We start from the raw sequence: 21,253 nt of genomic DNA on the forward strand, positions 1-21,253 counted from the left end.
ACATTTTTCCTCTCAGCTAAGATAATTGGTGTGGACAAGAAATATATTAAAAAATTTTTTTGTGTAATATGTTAATGTTTTTTTCAGTTGATTGTTTTATCAGCTGTGACCAGGACTCAATCATGCTTTCTTTACAATGCGAGTTAAGGAGCATTTACTACATCAGGGAGCAGTTTTATCAACACTGGATAGCACTATCCCACGGATAACACTGGATAATTGTTTTCCTCTAGACAGTTATGTGGATAGTGCTAGCCCATCATGATCAGCTATCTTCAACTAACGGATAGTAATATCAGATAAGAAAAATAAATATGTAGAGTTTTAAAAAAACATTATTTTGCCCACAGAATAACTGATCAGAGGATAACAATTCCATCCACTGGATAGTGTTGAAGAAAGTGGGGCATGGCAGGTTTGCAGGAATATGTGACTTAATAATTCCATCAGTAAACTTGGTAGGTATGACATGTTGGTTTATACACAGTGCACATTTGAACAAATAACTTGCTTCATTTCTAGGAAGAACATTTTATTTGACTGGCAATGTTAGATGAAAAGTCATATTTCACTCAGGTATGAAAGAAACACCAACAGCGAGTAAAATGAAGTAATAACCAATTTGGCGAACTTAAGAAATGGATGCCTTTGGCACATGCAAGAACCATTCTGTTACAACTTGTGTCTTTTCTTGAAATTTCTTCCAAGCTGGTTGCTGAGCTGTCTAAAACAAAATTTCTGATGGCAAGTTTCAGATTTTACTTACTAAATGTTTGTTGCGCTTTACATACTTTAGAAATTGTGCCCTTGGAATATAAAGACAAGCATTTCTTAACAGTTACAATTATAGCAATATTTTAGCTGACAATTTGCAGTTGCATATATTATAGATGAATTAAATGATGATGTATGAGCGATCTACCTTACATATGAGTATGTTAATGAAGCAAGCATGGCACAACAAGATATGCTTTGGGTACATAAATGTATGAAATATCTTTTACTGGCATCACAATTCAAGTAGTTCCTTTTAATAGTACTACATGTACATATTACTCGTTACTTCTTACTACCCACATCTAAAATAATAAAACTGAGGATGGAAGCTTTTTAAACACACACTATATTCAAAAAATTATTTTTTTGTTTGCAGGGAGTCCTTGAAAAAATGTTGCCCAACATTATGTGACTCCTGTGATTATTTGTGTCACAAAAAAGAATCTGAACTATTCTTGTATACTATATTCTTTAAAGAGGCAACTTCACACCAAGGTGGCGAGTAATGCATGTCCCTGTCCAAGTTATGTAATGCAAGTCCAGCATGGCCTATGACTTACTCCAGATGCCCAGGTGAGTGATTACATCCAACCCCACAGTTATCCCCACCATTTAAGGGGTGGGTAGGGGCAGGGTAGTTACTTAATAGCAGACGATATATTAGGTGAGTTTCGAATTCTACAGGGGCCTAACTTAAATTTTGTATACTGTTTTAGAGGCCCCTGATATAGTAGAAGGTAGTAATGATCTGACATGACACTAGCCAAGTTTTATCTAAATAACTATAATTATCATCAGAAACTTGTTAGTTTTTCCGAAAATATAACTGATAAATCCACTATGCAGCAAGTATATATGTGAAGGCTTTGAAATTGTATTTCCACACGGTGTAACTAAATCCTTTAGTAAACATAACTGCCTTTGCCAGGGACAATATTTTACAATATGTCATTCTTTCAACAATGTAATGAAGATGACAACTGCCATTTAATAGGTTTCCCTGGTATGTATTTTCAGGATACATTTAAGGGCATTTCATAATAACTATGAGCCTCTGTGGGAATCCTACTCTTACATGTACTCCTTCAAAAGTTCATATCCATTATCCTTTGCAAACTCCCAGCACCGGATTTTTTTTTCTTTTTCCTTTGAATGTCTGAATAACCTCTAGAGAAAGAAGCAGACTTGTTGCCAACCTATAACATCAGTGCTTAACATTCTCGCTGTACCTTGACACACTGAAAATAATTCAAGCCTGTGCACCAGCATTTTGTACTGTTACAATATATAACTCCAAGTGCAGAGTATTGGGGAATGATCAGACGTGGACCAGAATCCTATACAGCTAGTGGAGTGCAAATCCTCAATCATTTTTTTTTACAGAAACTGGTGAAAAGCACCACACAGGTTGTGTAACCATAAGAGGGTTGTGTAACCATACATGGATAGCATAACTTGTTAAACCCTTCTTGTTCACCTTTAGTTTAATTGCATCAGGTATGGTAAAAGTTATAAGGAAGCTTGTCATCATCCACATTCCTACAAATAAGTAAGTTTGTGTATAGGAGAAAACATTAAGGACTCTGGTTCTTTTTGTCCTTGCACGAAGATTCCCACCCTTGTTCTTTGTCAGTGAATAATATATCTTGCAAGCCCCGTAGCCCTGCCACCAATAACAATTGACACAAGCAAAGTCTTCATTTCACTATATCTTTTGTGTGATAAATTGATAATGTTTTTTTTTTATTATATTATCATCACGTCCAGATTATCATGATAATTACTTTTTGTAAGTTCATTTGTATTTTTCATCCAAATTCTTCTCTTTCACCAACCCATACATCCATTTTGAGGGATTTGGTCTCATTTAGTCTTCATCCTGGGTTTTTCTGTACCTTAAAACACATATGGAGGCTCCAGCCTAGAATTTTTAGTTGTACTGCAGCCTAGAAAATATATGCTTGGCATATCGGCTGCACTGAAGTTGCATCAACATGACTGTTCCCCTTTTTGTGGGGTTCTTAAAGAGGTGGACACCAATAATTAACATTCTTATTTCTTCATAAAACTGTTTCCATTTCTAAATGATCAATAGGAGGGTCTGACCGTACCCCAGAGTACTGTCTTCCACCAAGATGGCGAGTTTTATTTTTGGGATCCACTGCATTGTACGGTGGTGGAGGGGTTTTAGATCTGTAAGGCTGAGGACTAGGGGTTGCACTCTTATCCTTGTCCTTTTTCTTAGACTTCCAAAAGGAAGGACTAGTCTTAGGCTTATGTTCTTGCTCAGGTGTTGAGCTTGGCCTAGAGGCTGGCACAATATGTGTTTTGTCATTAGCGAGAGGGAACTCCTTGTTTTCTTTATGTACATCATAGGATGGTTTGTCTTGTGAGGCCTGTTGTTTGAAATTTTTCCTTTTTCTTGGCATATTGCATACATCTGGTTCTTCCCTGAAAGTGATGGCCTTTGGCCTGTTATCCCTCCACACTGCTTTTTCTTGAATCTCAAAGCCATGTGTTCTAAAAAGAGAAGGTAAAAAAGGCAATAAAACCATCAAAACAGTTCAACAAATCCTGATCATGTCAAGAGTACATGTGCTCTTATTTTGTTTTGAGTTGCTGACAGAATGCGTTAAATTTTTTTGTTATAAATCTCAAACCTTGGAAAAATGTTGAAAAATTCCAACCACACATACAGTTTTGTACAAATGTATAACCAACACATTTCTCCCTCAAATACCATCAAACATTCCAATTCCAAAACAGCTTTTTAAAAGTTTTCAAGCTCGGTGTTACCTCAGTCTCATGTGCAACCTTTCTATCTTGAGGAGGGCCAGATCAAGCTCATGTTGAACCTTCCATCGCTGTGTCTCACAGATGGGGTTCTTGCATTTGTAATTCTTTGTCAGATCTAGGGTTTCCATCACAGACTGCTCAAATGTCAAGGACTTGCCCATACTCTGAAATTTGGGGCAATCAAAACAATCCGGAGTTTGGTATTTAATGCTTGTATTGGCTTTTAAATTCAGTATTTGTATGCAAGTAAAATTTCATATGTCTATTTGAATAAAATATATGAACCAATGCATATAAAAGTTAATTGCACCAGGCTTAAACATTATTGCTATTTGTAACATATGATAAAATATGACATAGAACCATGCAAAGTTGTAAGGTTTTATCAAATATGTTCTAGCCATCATTTTACTACTCAAAATGACTAATTTCAAAAATGTTTGCATGAGAAATGATCACTGAAATTTATCAACTTACAAGACTTATCAATCCACAGCATCCACACTTGTCCCACTTTCTTAATTTTGGTCGGAAGCATTTAAAGTAGACATGTTCCATCAATAGAAGTAATGCTCCTAGCAAAATACCCCCAGCTAGGAGAATGTATGCACTGGTAAAGTTGACTATTTTTAATGGATGACTGGAGACTCCCCTTTGATTGTTCTTCTTACAAGCTCCAGCAAGCCAATATTTTTGTAGGCGCTCTAAATCACCTGGAAATATTTCACAATATTTTTAGCTTGGATAGTTTTGAATGCTTTTCTGTTATAGATAGATATTTGTGGTAGGTTAAGCATCTTTTTCATAAATCTGAAAACCATGTGTTTGAAATATCTCATATAAAAGCATTTTTAATATTATAATTGTTACACGAAGTTTATCTTTGACCCTGAAAAAATATCAATTTTTCACATATACAGTTAAGTTTTGTTTGAGAAAAGTTAGCATTTCACCACCCACAGAAAGTTAATTTTTGAGCCTGCCTTTTCATAGGTATTAATTCTTGAGAAGAACTTTTTAGTAACTATAACTTCATTTTTTAAGGAGCAAATACAATGTCTCTACTCACCTCTTTGTATTAACTGCAGTAAATGCTCATTTACAGTGTCTACATACTTGGAGTCTTTAGGAAAGCTCACACCATAGCCTGTCATGGCATACCAGTTTCCCACTGTCTTTAACTTACAGCCCTCATCATGGGAAGCACGGTATTCCAACACGGTGGCATCATAGATGAACGCATCAATTTTTCTGGAAAGAGTGCAGGTGAATTTAAAGACAGAATTCATTTGTCAACCTGCTTCTCTTTCTAGCACAGTTTATGTTTTAATGCAAGGTACTGTAACAGCTGTGATTTGTTTGTCAAATTTCAATTCTTTTTAAATTTCATAAAAGCATTTATAGAGCTTTGCTGCACAGTAGTGAAGCAACTTTACATTAGGTTGAGATTTACTTGTCTTTAACAGCCTGGGTACCCTCTGCAGCATTCACTTTGTTCCATTGCTGCATGTAGCTGTACATATTTGGGTAATTCTTCTTCAAGTTAATGGATGTGGCCCCACTGTTCACTGTGGCAAACTTGAAGGCAGGATTCACAGCAAATGGGTTGTGTAACTGAAACAGGATTTGGCATTTTTTTTTTTTAAAGGCAAACAAAAAGATACCCAGGATACCTGGATGTCTGTCACATTGTGCTTTGGACACCTGACACAAAGTGCCCATATCTGTCATATGGTACCTTGGATATCTGTTACATTGCACTCTGGATTATGTGACATGGCACCCAGCATATGTGTCAAATGGTACCTTGAATATCTGTTCCATGTTACCTTTGATATATGTATGTCACATATGGTACCCTTGATATATACTGGTTTGTACCCTGGATGGCTTTCACATGGTATTAATCACATTGAATCCCAAATACTACTGTACAATCACTAACAAGAGTCTCTTTATCTGTAGAACCCCCTACTCAACCTCTGCAACTTTGAGAACTTTTTAGAAAGTCAAATTACGGTAATTAATCAACCTTTTCAATGGGGAAAATTGTGATTTTTAGGGATACTGTACTTTTTAAGTCATAATTTTTTTTTTAATTAAAACATTCTTATTGAGCGGTAGCAACAAAAATGAAAAACAGGCTACTCTATAGTTCTATCCTTTGCAGTAAAAGCACCACAAATGTTATACAGAAATATAATTCAGATCTTTGATTATGTATCTGAAAGTTTGATTTTGTCCATTGAAAAGATTGAGTCATTACCATAAGACTCTTCTCCAGTAAAGATACCTCTGATTCTTCGTAAATATTATAAATTACATGCACCACCAGCCTCAAGTTATTATTACCATTGGATCCTGAATTCCCTTCAAGTCATAATATTCCTCTTTGGCAATCATGAAAGCAGCCAGGTTGGCAGTATAGCTGGCCAGGAAGACAACAGCAAAAAGTGCCCAGATGTTGGCCATAAAGCGGCTTGACACTCCTCTTGGATTGTCGACGTTGACTGCCGCCCCAAACAGCATTGCCCATATCAGCCAAAATGATCGGAATAATGAAAATCTGTGCTCTTAAATAAAAATGAAAATAAAAATAAATGGCGTTATAGATCATATTATTTCATTATATCAATTTTCTATTCATTAATTAATCTTTTAATTTAATCATTATTTTAATTAGTTTAAATATCTTCCATAGAACAGATCTATCTATTCTGAATGTCATTCTTTCAGAAGCAACTCAAATAATTCCTCAAGTTTTACAATTAGTTCATAAGAATAATCATTACATGTTGTCTAATGCAAAGCTGGCACCCTTTTCTATATGCCAGTCTGACAATTAAACCATGGTCTTTTCTTTTTTTAACAAACTAAGTATCAGAGATTTGAAAGTCATTGTGAAAAGGTTTTATTTGGTAAATTTATGACAGTCAGACCATGCACACTGCTTGAATATGAGGTAAAGATTCAATGTTGAAAAGTATTTTACAAAAGAATGACAGAAGCATCATATTCACGTCATCTAATATCAATGGCTTATACACCAATTCCCCATTTCACAAAAATTTTCAATAGATGCCCCATTTTAGTGCATTACAACTATTTAAAAAGTGAAATAGTCATCAAGTGTTATTTGGGTACCTTGTATTATCTTAATTCTGTCATAATATGGATGCATTTTTCTTAAGTTATTGTTCTATTAAGGGTATAGAATTATAAATGTTAGTATTGCATCACTTGTTAGGGTTAGCAAATACCCATGCTGTTACAGCCTATTTTGTGACATTATTTTGCACTGCAAAAGCAAGGTCATATAACAATATGTCAGTACATTTGTAAGCTAATTTTATATATTAATGTGGCTTATGTACCAATTATAGATGAAAGATAGCTTATACTGATATCCAACATGTAGTGGCACTGAGACAGATAGTGTGGACACGGACAATATTAAAACTTACGATGATGTTTCGAATCACTTTTCCTTCCATGTGACTCATCTGTAAATTTCAGAACTGAAATTAATAATTGTGCCTTTTCTCGATCAACTTCTACATGTACTTATGGTACGCATTGTGTACGCACTACATCGTCAAAGCCACAAGAGTTTCAAAACTGTTAACCGTGCACAGGAGACCGAGGTAAACTAGCCAACAGACTTCACTGAGACGGATGTCAAAGCATATGAAAAAGCTCCTACAAAAGTTCAGTGGAGTTCTACTTTCACAAGACTTCAGTTGTAAGTCTCTCTCTCTCTCTCTCTCTCTCTCTCTCTCTCTCTCTCTCTCTCTGTACTTCATCTATAGCACAAATAGTCACAACAATGATGAGACAGGAAGTAAGATACCCTCCAAAAGTCCCAGAAAGAGATTTAGTGCACTTAGTGCACAGAGGCAATAGCTATGAGAAGACATTGAGTGTTGATACCATTATGGTTCTCATGCAGTTAGACAGTTGCTAATGGACCCAAGATCACAGATGGGACTGAGGTCTAGGAGAGAGTCTACTGGGAGTTTTACCACAGCACCAAGTGACAAGTGATGCCATCAAACACAGTGTATAAATAAATATAAGGATATATATATTCTTATGGTACCTTATGATGCTTGTTAGCATGGGCACAGTGGTGAGGCAAACTCAGTCTTTTTTGTGCTTAAAGTGTCAATCAATCCATGTGTCACTTGTTAATAGCTCATATCATACAAAAGTTTAGATTGTGTAGTTACATTGACTCTATTACTATATTTATATAATCAAGTAAATAGTTTACTGTGATTGATTACAATTGCAAATAAAAAACCTGTTAGTAAAGCAAGTAAAACAGAAATGTATGGGTTATATATCAGAACAATAGCACTGTGCACAAATACAAAAACACCCTCGGCCCAAGCTGTAAATTGGTCACATTTGTACAGTACCTCTTGCAGGCACTTCTCCTTGATTTAAACCTCCAGGGCTTAGCCATTCAAATATGAAGATGGCTGCCCCAGCCGTATGGACACTAAATACTAGGATAAGACACCAAGCAGGATAATCATATGGTTCTGAAATAATTTAAGAAAGTAGATCATGTGACATTTAGTATACATGTGTCAACTGCTGCCAAGGAAACACAAAACATCAACATTTGTGCCCTCTCCTCAGGATGGTTTCAAGGTTGCCATGGATACCTGTGACTGTGGAATACAAAGTTATGGGATTGCTGAACTGCACTTTTCAACATTTGTTGTAAAACAAAACTACCAACGACAAATCCAACTAAATTGGTGGATTTTTAATACTTGACCAAGTTTTTTGTAATACTAACTCTGTTTTGCTCACTTATCGAAAGCTAAAATTATTTTTTGTTGCTGACAGCAATGATCCACACCTTTGTTTTCCAACTGTAAGTCAAAGAAAAAATGAAACATCTGTAAAACAACATCAATGGTGCATATTTTACCTCTTGTGACAGGACGTTTTTGCCTGTTAAAGCCATAGGGACTTCCCCATTCAAAGAGAAACACTGAGACAGCTACAACTTGGATAGCTGCGAGTAATATCAGTAGCCATGATTTGATGTCAAACGGCTCTGAAAAGGCAGGTTCACAGTGAACTTATGTAACTAAATTCTACTTTGAATGTTATTATCACACATACTGCAATCCAATCAACAAAAACATACAGTACATTAATCTATCTAAAGAGCACTTGACTTAAAGTTTTTTGAGTACAGAAAATTAGTGGAGAAAAGGTAAGAAACTGGTAAAAGACTGAAATTTTGTGATTTTTGTACATTCAAATTCCTCTTAGTAAGCTCTTACTATAGGCTTGTCAATTTTGTATATCACAAATTGCTTATGTTAATGTTAAGGTAATAATGAGATAGAAAATTAGTATTTTACATTTATAGATTTGCAGAGAATAATAAGTAGTGTTCAACAAACAAATGTCAATCTTAGTAAGATTTCAGAAATTAAGTTATTGTTATTATTCTTCACAAATATTTTCAGTTAGAAAAAATGCCCAAATCAAATTATTGATGAAATGCACATTTGTATCAAACTACCCACATTTCAGAGCAGATGAGATAAAAGTCATATACATTCATACCTAAGAATGCTTTGGGTGAGATTGCCCCTTCCCTCACAGCTACCACAATAGTGATCCCAGTTTCTAGGAAAGGCACTGAGAAACTGATCACACTACTTCTCTCTGGATTGATCTTTAAAGATGTCATGCACATGTCTGCTTTATGGTCCATAAGATCTTTGACCAATCCATTCCACATAGGTTTTCCATTTTCATCCTGAAATATTTTAACAGTTTGATGTTTTTTACAGAGTTTTTACTTACATTTATACATGAGTTTTAAGAGTTGATGCCACTAAAACATGTTTTAAGATGAGAATCAGAATCAGAATACAAGGAAAAAAAAAGAAAATAACAATTAATCAAAACATTAATGACAGATGACTTTTTCTATATGATAACATGTACTTGTTACTGGCCATTCAAAATGTATTCAAAATGCAACCACTTATATGTCAATATTTCTACTGTTAGTTTTTAAACAGAATTTTTTACCCAGTACCTTGCTGTCAGGAGCCCCCCATTTCCTGTCTTCCACTACATAGAGCTCATAGTCAAAACCCATTTTTTCAGCCAGAAGGTTCAGAAGGTCTATACAAAACCCAGAGCAACAACGATACAGGGTAGAGTTCCGGGTGGCATTTTCAAAGCTGTACCTAAAGAGGAATTCAGCCATTACATAGGTCAATAATCGGAGTGTAAGCTGACACACTATGTGGGTTGAATATTTTTAAAAATTCAAGAAAATCTTACCAAAATGTAGTCTTCCATGTCTATAGTACATGCCTAATCGCTGCTATGGAGTTTAAATTAACATATTTATTAAGTATTTGCACAAAAAACCCAATATTCTAAATTGCCTTAAATATTAGACCTGACTACCAAGAGCTTTGTGACAGCCATTACCTACATATATTGAGGATTATGTCAGCATCAAAGAAACTTCACTGATCTATAATTAATGGGAGCTCGGTCATGTCTTTCAACCTACTGTTGGGTTATGTTTAACGGTTTCATTCTGCAGAGTGAAGCTCCAGGGTTACACTTCCATGTCCGGGGATCTAAGTCAGAATATGTGACATACGGGGGTTCCTCCAGGGTGACCACTTTCAGGTGGTACTTTTCTGGCCTGTCCCTAGGTGGTGTTGCTGCATCCCCAGGCCAGCTGATATCATCCAATTTCAGGCCATCTGCATCAAAAACACCCACCTGGAAAATTGCAAGCATTGGAGGAGATTGAAAAAGATGCAGCACAAATCCCCTCTACAATGATAAATACATATTGAAATAAATTAATGAAAACACCCAGTAAATGAATTCTTTAGAGACCAAAGGACAGAATAACTCTCTCCTCTCATTGAATCATTCTTATTAACTATTAGCTTCTAACTTAAAATGAACCCCAAAATGAACTTATTGATGAAAAATTTGTTTGAAAAATAAATTAAATTGAACACTTACTGATTTCCATATGTGATCTTTATTTAAGTTCATCACCTTGAAGGCAAATTCTTTCAATGTGCCATCTGGTTTAAACTGGATGTTTTTATCTGACAAGTTCACCCCTTGCATATATCTGCAAATTAACAGAGTAATTATGACAATTCACTGGGATGTCTCTACAAAAAAATATTCCATCCACTTGAAAAGCAACCTTGGGACAATGCAAATTGTGACATGTGCTGCAATTACGATTACGTGCCACGTTTGGTACACGCTTTTGATTATATAGTATATACCTTTGAGAAGCGTGCTAAAGGAAACAGCAAGTGGTTGTTCCTTGGCGCACACTTCTAAAAATATAGAGTAATATGCAGCAAGTGTGCAAGAAACTTCAAAAAATTCAAAATTTCAACAGTAAAATGCAGCAAGTGTGTATATATAGACATGAACAAGCAGGTAGAAGCCATATCTTAATTACTCGCAAACCAGGATGGTTGCAAGTTATATAAAATATTCATTGTGTTATTTAAATAAGAAGTAAAAGCCTCACCTTTAATTTCTTTTGGTTCTCTGGATGTCCAAAGAAATTATTTTAATTTAAAAGGTAAAAATTGCCTCATTTGGGTTATTCATCTGGATAGACCATCTTAAGTTACAAAAGTCTCTAAAATATTCTTTGTGTAACATTATTCAGAATTAAAGTAAAGGCACATGTTAATGTCATTTTACTGGTACAATTATATACCTTATCAATACTTACAGAATAAGACTTACTTATAGAGAATCTGTCCATCTGCCCAGTAGGCAGTCTGGTTCGGTTCACAAGAAAAATTTGGAACCAATGATGGAGGGTTTGTAGAGTTGGCTCTAGCTGGGTCTGGATTGGCTAATATGAACTGTTTAATCCCTTCCAGCCACACATCCATGCCAATCTCAATGGCACTGAAAAAGGTGGGTCTGTCCCAGAGCGTATCATCTTCCCCAAATGTTAGACCTTAAATGACAGTTTAGACATCAAAATGTAAGCTAATTGTGAAGAATTCCATCAAAAAGAATGTTTTCCTTCAATTTTAACATCTGAAGACCGTATACCTACATACAAATCTACATCAAAATTACATCTACATCAAAAATTCTGTGACATTTTCCTTAGCTGAAAGGATCTGACATAAAGCATATAGTAATATAATGCAACAATTTCACAAAGCCAACAAAATAAAATTCATTTCCACAGAGCAAATTGGTTCTATTCAAATCTACATTTTGTGTAAATACACAACATGTTCATACCCAGCATCCCCACTGGAAACTCTAATCTCTGTTCTTCATCAAACAGTACAGCCTGGTGTGTAACTATCCAGAGATATTCATCAGTGGCAATATTCAATGTTTCAGACTGTGCTGCTTGCATTATTTCTATTGCTTCTGCTCTGGTGAGGAAAAATTGACACATTCATAATAAAACAAAAGCAAAACCATGGATGTTTGAAACTGAAATAAACTTTATCAAAGAAAAAAATATATATACATATAAATAAATAAAAAAGATGCCATTTTGCAATACATGTACCAGTATGAGTGGAAGAGGCAAATTTTATGAATACCTACTATGGTTAGAGAAACTGAACTTCTAAAATGCCAGATTTAACATGCTTCATTTTGAACCATGTTAACTAAAATATAGAGACCATATTCAAAAAGAGTAAACAGTTACAACAATTAAGCACATATCACATCTTTATTCTATAGTTTTAGATTTGTAGAAAGAATATGGGAACCCGAAGTTTCACATTCTATTGAAATCCCTTTTCCAATAACAGTCATATTGTTTCCAGGAATGGAATGTCCATGCTAGATCATATATTTACATGTATTAGTTCCATCAATTCTTTGAAACTAAAGATTAAAATTACTTCCACTGCAGTGGAAATGAAACAAATGATATTTTAACAAACTTAAGATAGAGTAATATATTTGCAATCTATACATGGAACAAAGATTAAGAATTCACATCTCACCACTTAAAAAACCACTCAAATTTGACAGCATACCTTGACGCGTAGAGAACAATAATTCTTGCATCACTGTCCTTAATTACTTTCAACTGTTCATAAACTTCGGCGGAGTTTTGGGCATTCCAGATTTTGACACTATCTAATAAAACATATTCCCTTCTGAAAAAATAAAGACGTGTGGGTTACATGATACTTGGAAATGTCTTTATCAGAGCAATACTAAATGTGATAAGTTGACAATGCATTATGAGAATTAAGTGAATAAAAACCAGTAAGAGTGCATGGAAAGAGAACATATGTACCCTAGAATTTAATTTGGTGATATAGACAGATTTATATAAATAAGATCTAATATAAGAGTGCATAATCCATTATTACCCCTCAAATTCTGTCTTAATCATGCGCCTCATGGTGGCCACGAGTTCTGCGTTCCCAGGAATATTGGTTGTTATGATGGAGAAACGTGACCATGAGTAGTGGTTCATCAATTTCAGTAATGCTGCATCGATATGATAAACTGATGGAGTCAGCTGAAGATTAAGGCTTTCTGAAGGGTTCTGAAACCATACTTTTAGGTTAATTTCATATTACAAGTTCAGTTAGAAGATATAAAAGTAAAATTTATTTTTTCTATGACCAGAAAAAATTGACAATATCCAATAATAGTGCAGGGATTTAGTTATAGAATTAGGCTAAAGTTTAAAGTACATATATATTTTTTAATCTCTGCCTTTTGTGAGCATTTGTTTTTCTATCTAACAGGAAATTTTTAGCCATACCCAAGAGAACAATTTTCCTGCTATTTTGAAAGAATGGTTTAACTATGTAGTTCATTTTTATTTATCAAGAGTGGACATATGGATTCTTATGAGAAACTGCACAATAGTGTATTGCAATATCAAGAAGTGATACAAAAAGAAGACCTACCTCAGCCAGTCCCGACTTAAAAGGAACCCACACTATGGTGGGGATTCCCATAAAGGATAGGAGTGACAGAAGGTACTGAACAGAGGCTGCATTGAATTCTTCATTATAGTTAGCATACAGCACTGTATTCCATTTATTGGTCATTATTTTTTCACAAATTACATCCAGGATATCCCATGGGCTGTAGCCAGCAGTCTTTGATATGGCCTTCAACTCTAACCTGGTGATATCAAACCTGTAGCGACTGAGAGCAAGTCTGAAATCATCATCATCAATAGATGCAATTCCATTTTTCTTTTCAAAAATTTTTGCATTTGTAGTTCTTTTCATAAAAAAATCTGAGGGAACAACTATTCCCATCGTTAGTTGTTCTTTGTTTTTGCAAGGTTCTATGCACAGAGTCCATATTATCAAAGCTATCTTTATTGAGGGCAAGGTAGAGTACCATTGTATTCCTCTTGGTATCATGGCTGCTGTGGATTCTTCCGTCTTCTCCTCTTGTAATTATAGGTTCTCTGCAGCTGAGCCTTAACAGTAAATTATCCTTTTTACTTTAAGTTTTACCATGTACATTTGTGTGCAATTTCATGCAAATCCTCCTGATAAATAGGAAAAGTCTCTCTGAAGGCAGATGACACCACACACAGTTTTTAAAAAACCTATAAATGTTTCTCTCCCTTGATGTATGTTTGTCCAATTTTTTCAAGGAATTACAAAATTATGGTATTTATAACCTCATGAATATGCCGTAAGACTTTTCTTCCTGCAAAAATTATCTATAATGTAAATCATATTTTGTGGTTGTATCCCAGTTTATCCACTATTGCAACAGCAAAATACCCCAGTCCACAATATCATCATGTCTTGGACCATTAAAGACTACAGATATCATGCATATAATTCACCAAATATTAGAATGGAATCAAAAGAGTCAGTTGAGTGTCTTCACTGTTCCAATCCTGTTTCCTGTTTCAATGATTAAAATAAAAAAAATCTTACTATATATATTTCACACTAAACATTAAATAATGTTGTCTATTCAATCCTCTTCAATAACCATCAGAAATCCAACTGTATATTTCCTTTTGTAGCTCTATTTAATGAGGAGTAAAATCCAGTTCCTTATTTTGTTTCAAGTTCTGCTTTTACTAGTGAGGGTATAATCCATTTGTTCTTTTTCCACTTGTCTGCTAGAATCCATACCAGGTATTAGTATCCTCAATGCGAGTTGAAATCTTTACATGTTCCCTTCTCTGTAATACTAGTGCATGTGGGTTTGGGAGGCTAGGTGTGGTGACGCAATGCACACCTAGAATAGAAAGCGATTAGAAATAAACAAGCAGCTCTGCACCACCTACAGAGTGATGTGTCCATCAGACATGATAAGACTTTCCCACAGAGTATAGGTGATAGCTTTACCTGATCACTTTAATCTGGCAAACTCGGTGAAATCTATCTACCGTGTCTGGTAATTAGGATGCACCATTTGTTCAAATTTAGTCACAGATATTAGATTACTTCAGACAGACCGTCACAATTTAATAAAATGACTTCCCTGTGTTTCCAAAACAGATTACTGAATCAATTGTGCTGCTTCTAAAGTGCATAAGATTATCACATTTAGCAAATGCCAATTATAACTAACCATACCCATCTATATAGATGTGTATCATACCATGGCCCACTGCTGTGGTTATTTATTATTATTATTATTTTTTTTTTTTCAGTTATATTACCACCTACATGACAAATGAGGTGGAAATTAAAAGATTTTGGCAAGTTATTTCTCATGTTTTTATGAGTTATTTCAACATTCATGACATATTGCACTGTCAGTTGTCTTTCTCAAAAAATATGTAACTGTCTGTCATATATAATTGCCATTTGCAATGGAAATGTTTTGCAATATCCGATACTATAAGTTTTTTTCAATATTCTAAACATAACTTTAACACTTTTTAATTCCAAGATGAGTTAAGCCCTTCACATAACTTTACTCCTAATGTTCAAATGTTCTGCATTGCCCAATATATGTCAATATAAATAACACTGCCTCTAACAAAAAATCAATTTCCCATGCCAATTAATTGACCTCTGAATGACACCTGACCTTGACTATAAAGTTTAAATGTGAGTTGTTCCAAGCCCTGATCATCAACAGCTTTCTCTGTTTAGCAGTCTGCCACCAGCCATGACATATGTAATGACTTACTGCAGGTGAAGATATATATTGAATCTTCATATAATAAGTGACATCTGTCACAACTTGACTTTTTCTGGGAATCATTTAGGTATCAGGATCTCTTTGCTGCTGTGATAATTCAGTACATATAGGTAGCTTCAAAAAATGATAATCTCAGCCGCACAACTTGCTATAGGTATTTTCTAACAGTTGAATGCACAAGTGGTTTTACAATTAACATGCTTTTTGATTATATTAAATCACCAGGGCATGTCAAATATACTTTATATTACATATGACTCAAAGTACAAAATGAAAAGGCACCTTGAAATAAGATTTGTTATAAAATTTGAAATAAGATTTGCAATTCTTCTCTATTCTATAGCCAACTGTGCTATATGTTTTTATTTTTCAGTTTTAGTTTTGGCAATTAAACCTGGGACCCAAGATTTAATCTATTTAATTGTGGAGTGTGACTCATATGGAGCCGGGGAGATCATAAAAGGATTAGGCAGACTTGCTTTCAAGTGGGTCTGCCATATTTGATCTGTGGATCTGTTAGTCCACAGATCAACCTGTTCTGATTGCACTATAACACATAATATTTCATAAGTCTTCAAGAAAAAAATGTTTCTTTAAAGGAACTGCATGGTCGTCTTAAACATAATTAATAATGATAAATGCTTAATAGTAACTTTAAATTTTTACACATTGCAATCAATGGTACAACCATGCAGTAGTCCTATTTAGTATTTTTGGGTTTTACATGGTATTAGGGGGATGTCAGTGGTTGAACATGTAAATATTATGATTATATAATTAAACAAAACAAAAAAGGACACTACAGAAATATCTCTGGTGTTGTTTTGTGATTCAATCTCCTTATACAAACACTCTTAGTAGATTTTGCTGGAATAAAGTTATAAAAGTTTTAGTTAACATTCATTAAAAATCAATAATGAATCTTTTATTTATCTTTTATAATTAACAAAAAAATCTAAAATCTTAGGCACTTACTACAAGTATGACAACTAAAGAATGTGGGTGGTAAGTTCTTGCTTCAAGCATTTTTTTAAAAAACAGTCTGCAATCGTTTTTGGTTTTACTGTTTATCTTTCATACCATTCACAGCTTGCTACATTAAAAGGGTGAAGTGACATTTCGAAGATTTCAGGTGGTAAAAATTTAACTACTGTTCACAAACCCATCCTCCTTAACTGAGACGTGTGACATTATGAAGGAAGTTAGCTGATGTTGTGAATTCTCATTAGGATTTATTTCTTCCAAACTATCTGTTATCTGATGCTACAAAAAATCACTATGGTTAACTTTTACACAGTCTGTTGTCTCGTAAATCCTCACAATTGGCTTCGTTGCCATGGACGGGAAGCAGAAGAAGAGCCAGAAAAAACAGTGTGGCATAATCTATAGTGTGAACACCACTTCAACTATACAGATAAGAGACTGGCTGGTATCACTGATTACATGTAGTGCTTATTAGTACAACATTCTTCAATTATGCTTGAATTCCAGAGCAGTGATTTCTGACACCTCTTGCTTTTTTAATCAATTACTGGGAACCCTCACGTCACAATTTAACTACCTGAACTACCATGCACATGTATGGTAATGAAGAGGGAAGAGTTTTTCAACATACTTCACCTTCATTCATCTCCCGGAGAGACTAGAACTCAATTTACAAATTACTGTCAAAATTACGTATATTCACTATTATTTTTACATAGTTTTTTCATGAAATTTAAACTTTTTTTTTTTTTTTTTTGAGGGGGGGGGTTGGGGGAGGGGGGAATCTGTAAGTATTAGTAGAATAATTGAAAGGAAAATACATGGTGCCAGGAATAACAATGCACACTGATATATATATATATATATATGTATATATATCTAAAATATCATATACCTGTGTCTAGGGGGAGAGGGGCCTAACCTTGAATAATTCTGAGAGCACCAAAAAAACAGTTTCATGCACCCAAAGGTAGGAGGCCTCAAACATCCTGTTTTCAGTCCTCTCAATTAAATCTTTATCTCTGTGCCCTGCAGACAGAGAGCTCATAGTTAACCAGCCACGCATTTCACCTGACTGTAATGAACATTAAGGCTTACCTCTCTCAGGCCAATAGTAACTTTAAATTGAAAGAAAAAAAAAGAGAGAATGAGAAGAGAGACAGAAACAGAGAGAAAAAAAGTTGATGTGAACTTTTAATGCCATTTGATTTATCCTTAATTGAAATTACCAAATTATTTGGTCTTACAATTTAGAACAACATACTATTGTGAGTTAGGCCCAATGTCCTGAAATTAATACAGACCTTAATTTTATACACATTAAACCAAGGTGCATATTTCAGTTTTTAAATGAGAATCTGGAACCACAGGTTTATGCTTGCAATCAACAAATTTAAGGGCTCAAACTGCAATTTCATGGTGCGAATGTAAAATTACTTGTCACAAGCATCACATTAGACATATGCATGTAGATCATAAACAGTTCGGTCAGCTCTCATCCGGGTCTCCGGCTGTTAAACTTAAGTCTATTTATGGCCTACATCAAAAACTATAAAAACAGGTTTGTGACTTAAAAATGAAAATGTCATGTGACAAATTATTGATTCTATATTTCCTAAATTGTTATGCTATTACTACTCACCCCCATTTTTGAAACTTTATTTGTAAATCAATTACTGGTAATTAATCTAGAATTTACCACTCTCAAGCAAGGTGGGAAAAAACACCTGTGACCAAAAGTGTGTAAGATCTATAAACTGATAGAATGTGATATCTACAATGTATTCCTGTTTTTATATGCACATGTACAACTAAAAACTATAAAAACAAAAAACCAAGAACTGGACTTGTTTAAATCAATGCAGCTACTAAATACACTTAACACTAGATACTTTGTAACCCGTTCTGGGGCCGTAAACAACTGATTTCTTGGAATCTGTAATGGATTGCCACTGTAATAATTTAATTATCCCCCAGCAGACAACTGGGAAAACCACAACAGAAACTATAAAACCTACACACAGGTCAGTGAAAAATAATATAAATGCACAGGCAAATATACAAAAAGAAATTAAAATAATCAGATTAATATGAATATAGTAATTGTATAATAATTAGATTTCAAATGAATATTGACATACCTTTCTGTCTGTTAGCAACATTATGCAAGAAAGTTATGGAGGGTTTTTGACAACCATAAGTATTCAAGGGAAATGGGCTATATTTGGTTGGTGATTAGTTTTAATTAGAATTAGTTAATTAAATAATTAGTTGATTATCTGTTACTTGATGATGATGAGAATTTAACTGAATCAATTTATTGATAATTAATAACTAATAATGAGAACTGAGCTAATGGATTAATTGACTAATTAATCGATGACTGATGGTTTGTGAACTGAGTTGTCTTGGCAGAGGTCTGCACTCTCTCAGGTTTTTCTAGTTTAAATTTCTACTTTTTTATTCAGAGTTCATTTATTAATTTTTCTTTTCTTTATTTAATTTTATTAAGGTAAAAAATTGAAAAAATGATTTAGAAATAATAAAAAAGATACTTGAATTGATTTTCATCCAAATGGATGAAGCTGCAGGAACAACTTTGAGAATCTGGTGATTTGTATGACTGGATTTCAACAGTGCCTAGTAAGAATTCTTCTAAGGGATCTGACAGTCTAGTCAGTATAGCAGCAGGATATGTTTATAATCAGGTAGTATTTTAATAAATGGTTACCACCTCCTGACAGACAACACAAGTAAAAGAATATGATACTCTGTACATTTTGGTCATACTTATGCTGCTACGATAAAAAAAAATAAATAAATAAAAAATGAGAAACCCATGGGAAATCTTTGTTCATGACAGGATATGAAAGCACACCAAAATAAATCATCAGCACCAGGTGATGTAAAAGGTCCCCACATATAATGTCTTAGCCTGTTTCAGTGCACTGGCTAAGTCAGATTTATGGAAGCTCAATTATAAGTCCAGAGGCTGATGGAGTTATGTCTATAACCTTTCACAGTGTTTAGATTAAAATACAAATAGCTAGCTGTTGTCAGGGTTCTTCTATGGAACAGCTGAATAATCAGTTCATGGATCTTAGACTGCTGAGAGGAACTTATGCAAGTTAACATGTCAAAAAAGCATGTTAACCATCTCCATGACTTATTAACTCAATGTACGGTACTTGTTCAAACATTTCAAACAGTGCGATCAATTTGACCAAAGAAATTATTTTCTAAAATTAGCAGACTGGCCTCCATTTACTAATTCAACAGCCTGTAAATTGGGCGATGGGGGCTAAAAAATTTTGAAGGAGAAAGAGTTTGCTCTGGGTTAAAATTTGATCTACATACACAAATGTTTGGTAAAATGTCCCCTTTTCAAGACCCCCCTCTTCCCCCTTTGAAGTTCCTGGTTAAGGGCCTATTCATATAAAATGATTTCTCATTGATGGCTTGTCCTGTCTACCAAAATTATCAATAGTGGGTCAGATATGTTGTAAAACAGCTTGACATAAACCATACATGTATATCACATTTGATAGCAATTAAACATTTTGAAAAAATAAGGTGTTTATTTTCAAAGTCTAGTTTAAGCAAATTAAGCAGATGCATTGTTGTGATCTGATACAGCAAGATTTTACGTTAACCACAATCATTCCACAGCAAAACCAGGGCCGACCAAGACTTACACTGCATTCCCACAGATTTTAGATCGATCTATCCCCGTGGGGAGTCTCACTCTACATTACTGTCAGCTTAGCCGGCTTAAATGTCTGTCCTGCCTCCTAAAAGCTGTAAGGGGGTAATTAACTTCCGTGCATGCTGGGCTTACAGCAATTTAGCATGAACCCCCAGGGAGTTAGGTTGATCCAGATGGATCGATCTGAATCTGTAGGAATGCAGTCTTTATTCAAGGCACAAATACCATGCACTGTCAAAATCTGATGAACACATGTGAACTGTTCACCTACATGACAAACTGATTTGCCAACAAAAAAAAAAAAAAATGACATCAACCTTATCTCCATTCATAACAAACTTTTTAAGTTTTATAAAAACTTATCATTTCTACTAGTGAACCTTTGCCTGTCATCTGTGATTATATTATTTTCTTCAAGCTTACTGAATTTAATATTTTATCTACTAGTCCACACATTAAATTTAAAACATAAAATTTAAAGTTATGAAACAAAGTTTTTTGCCTTAAATAAAATATAAATACATGTTATAACAATATCATACAGCAATGTATGATACAACAAAATGCTACCCCTTTCTCCCCCAGCTTGAGCAAATAAAAAGAAACATTTTTGTCTCTTCATATCTCAAAAAAATGTAAAAAAAAAAAAAAAAGAAAAGAAAAGAAAGAAAGAAAGAATAAAAAAGAAGCATTTACTCAATTGCCATTTTGGAAGGCACAGAGGGGACAAAAAGTTTTGTGGAGAAAAAAATGACAAAGAGAAAAAGAGAGAAAAAAGATGGAATATTCCTTACCAAACCTGTTTTA

The 21,253-nt window shown here is 34.3% G+C and overlaps 1 protein-coding gene across 9 annotated transcripts in view; it reads right to left on the reverse strand.

Annotated features, from left to right (window-relative positions):
* Positions 1 to 511: 511 nt before the first annotated feature.
* LOC106164878 (glutamate receptor ionotropic, NMDA 2B-like) overlaps positions 512 to 21,253 on the reverse strand; it is a 28,946-nt gene continuing 8,204 nt past the window's right edge. For 3 of the 9 annotated variants that reach the window (XM_087003379.1, XM_087003377.1, XM_087003378.1), the window contains exons 2-18: positions 13,533 to 14,841; positions 12,984 to 13,162; positions 12,642 to 12,764; positions 11,881 to 12,020; positions 11,365 to 11,584; positions 10,609 to 10,723; positions 10,139 to 10,356; positions 9,650 to 9,803; positions 9,169 to 9,364; positions 7,995 to 8,120; positions 7,038 to 7,091; positions 5,926 to 6,146; positions 5,027 to 5,187; positions 4,643 to 4,824; positions 4,051 to 4,286; positions 3,574 to 3,737; positions 512 to 3,297 (exon numbers count right to left, since the gene is read on the reverse strand). In XM_087003379.1, the coding sequence (XP_086859505.1) occupies positions 2,838 to 3,297; positions 3,574 to 3,737; positions 4,051 to 4,286; positions 4,643 to 4,824; positions 5,027 to 5,187; positions 5,926 to 6,146; positions 7,038 to 7,091; positions 7,995 to 8,120; positions 9,169 to 9,364; positions 9,650 to 9,803; positions 10,139 to 10,356; positions 10,609 to 10,723; positions 11,365 to 11,584; positions 11,881 to 12,020; positions 12,642 to 12,764; positions 12,984 to 13,162; positions 13,533 to 14,000 (3,417 nt within the window). In that variant the 5' untranslated portion in view covers positions 14,001 to 14,841 and the 3' untranslated portion in view covers positions 512 to 2,837. Of the gene's footprint in view, positions 3,298 to 3,573; positions 3,738 to 4,050; positions 4,287 to 4,642; positions 4,825 to 5,026; positions 5,188 to 5,925; positions 6,147 to 7,037; positions 7,092 to 7,994; positions 8,121 to 8,518; positions 8,648 to 9,168; positions 9,365 to 9,649; positions 9,804 to 10,138; positions 10,357 to 10,608; positions 10,724 to 11,364; positions 11,585 to 11,880; positions 12,021 to 12,641; positions 12,765 to 12,983; positions 13,163 to 13,532; positions 14,842 to 21,253 lie in introns of those variants that run through there. The other 6 variants (XM_087003380.1, XM_087003381.1, XM_087003382.1 and 3 more) reach the window with 6 other exon arrangements.

The sequence above is a fragment of the Lingula anatina genome, chromosome 2 (assembly GCF_051362555.1).
Source record: "Lingula anatina isolate TDL-2025a chromosome 2, LinAna3.0, whole genome shotgun sequence".
Taxonomy (NCBI): Eukaryota; Metazoa; Brachiopoda; class Lingulata; order Lingulida; family Lingulidae; genus Lingula; species Lingula anatina.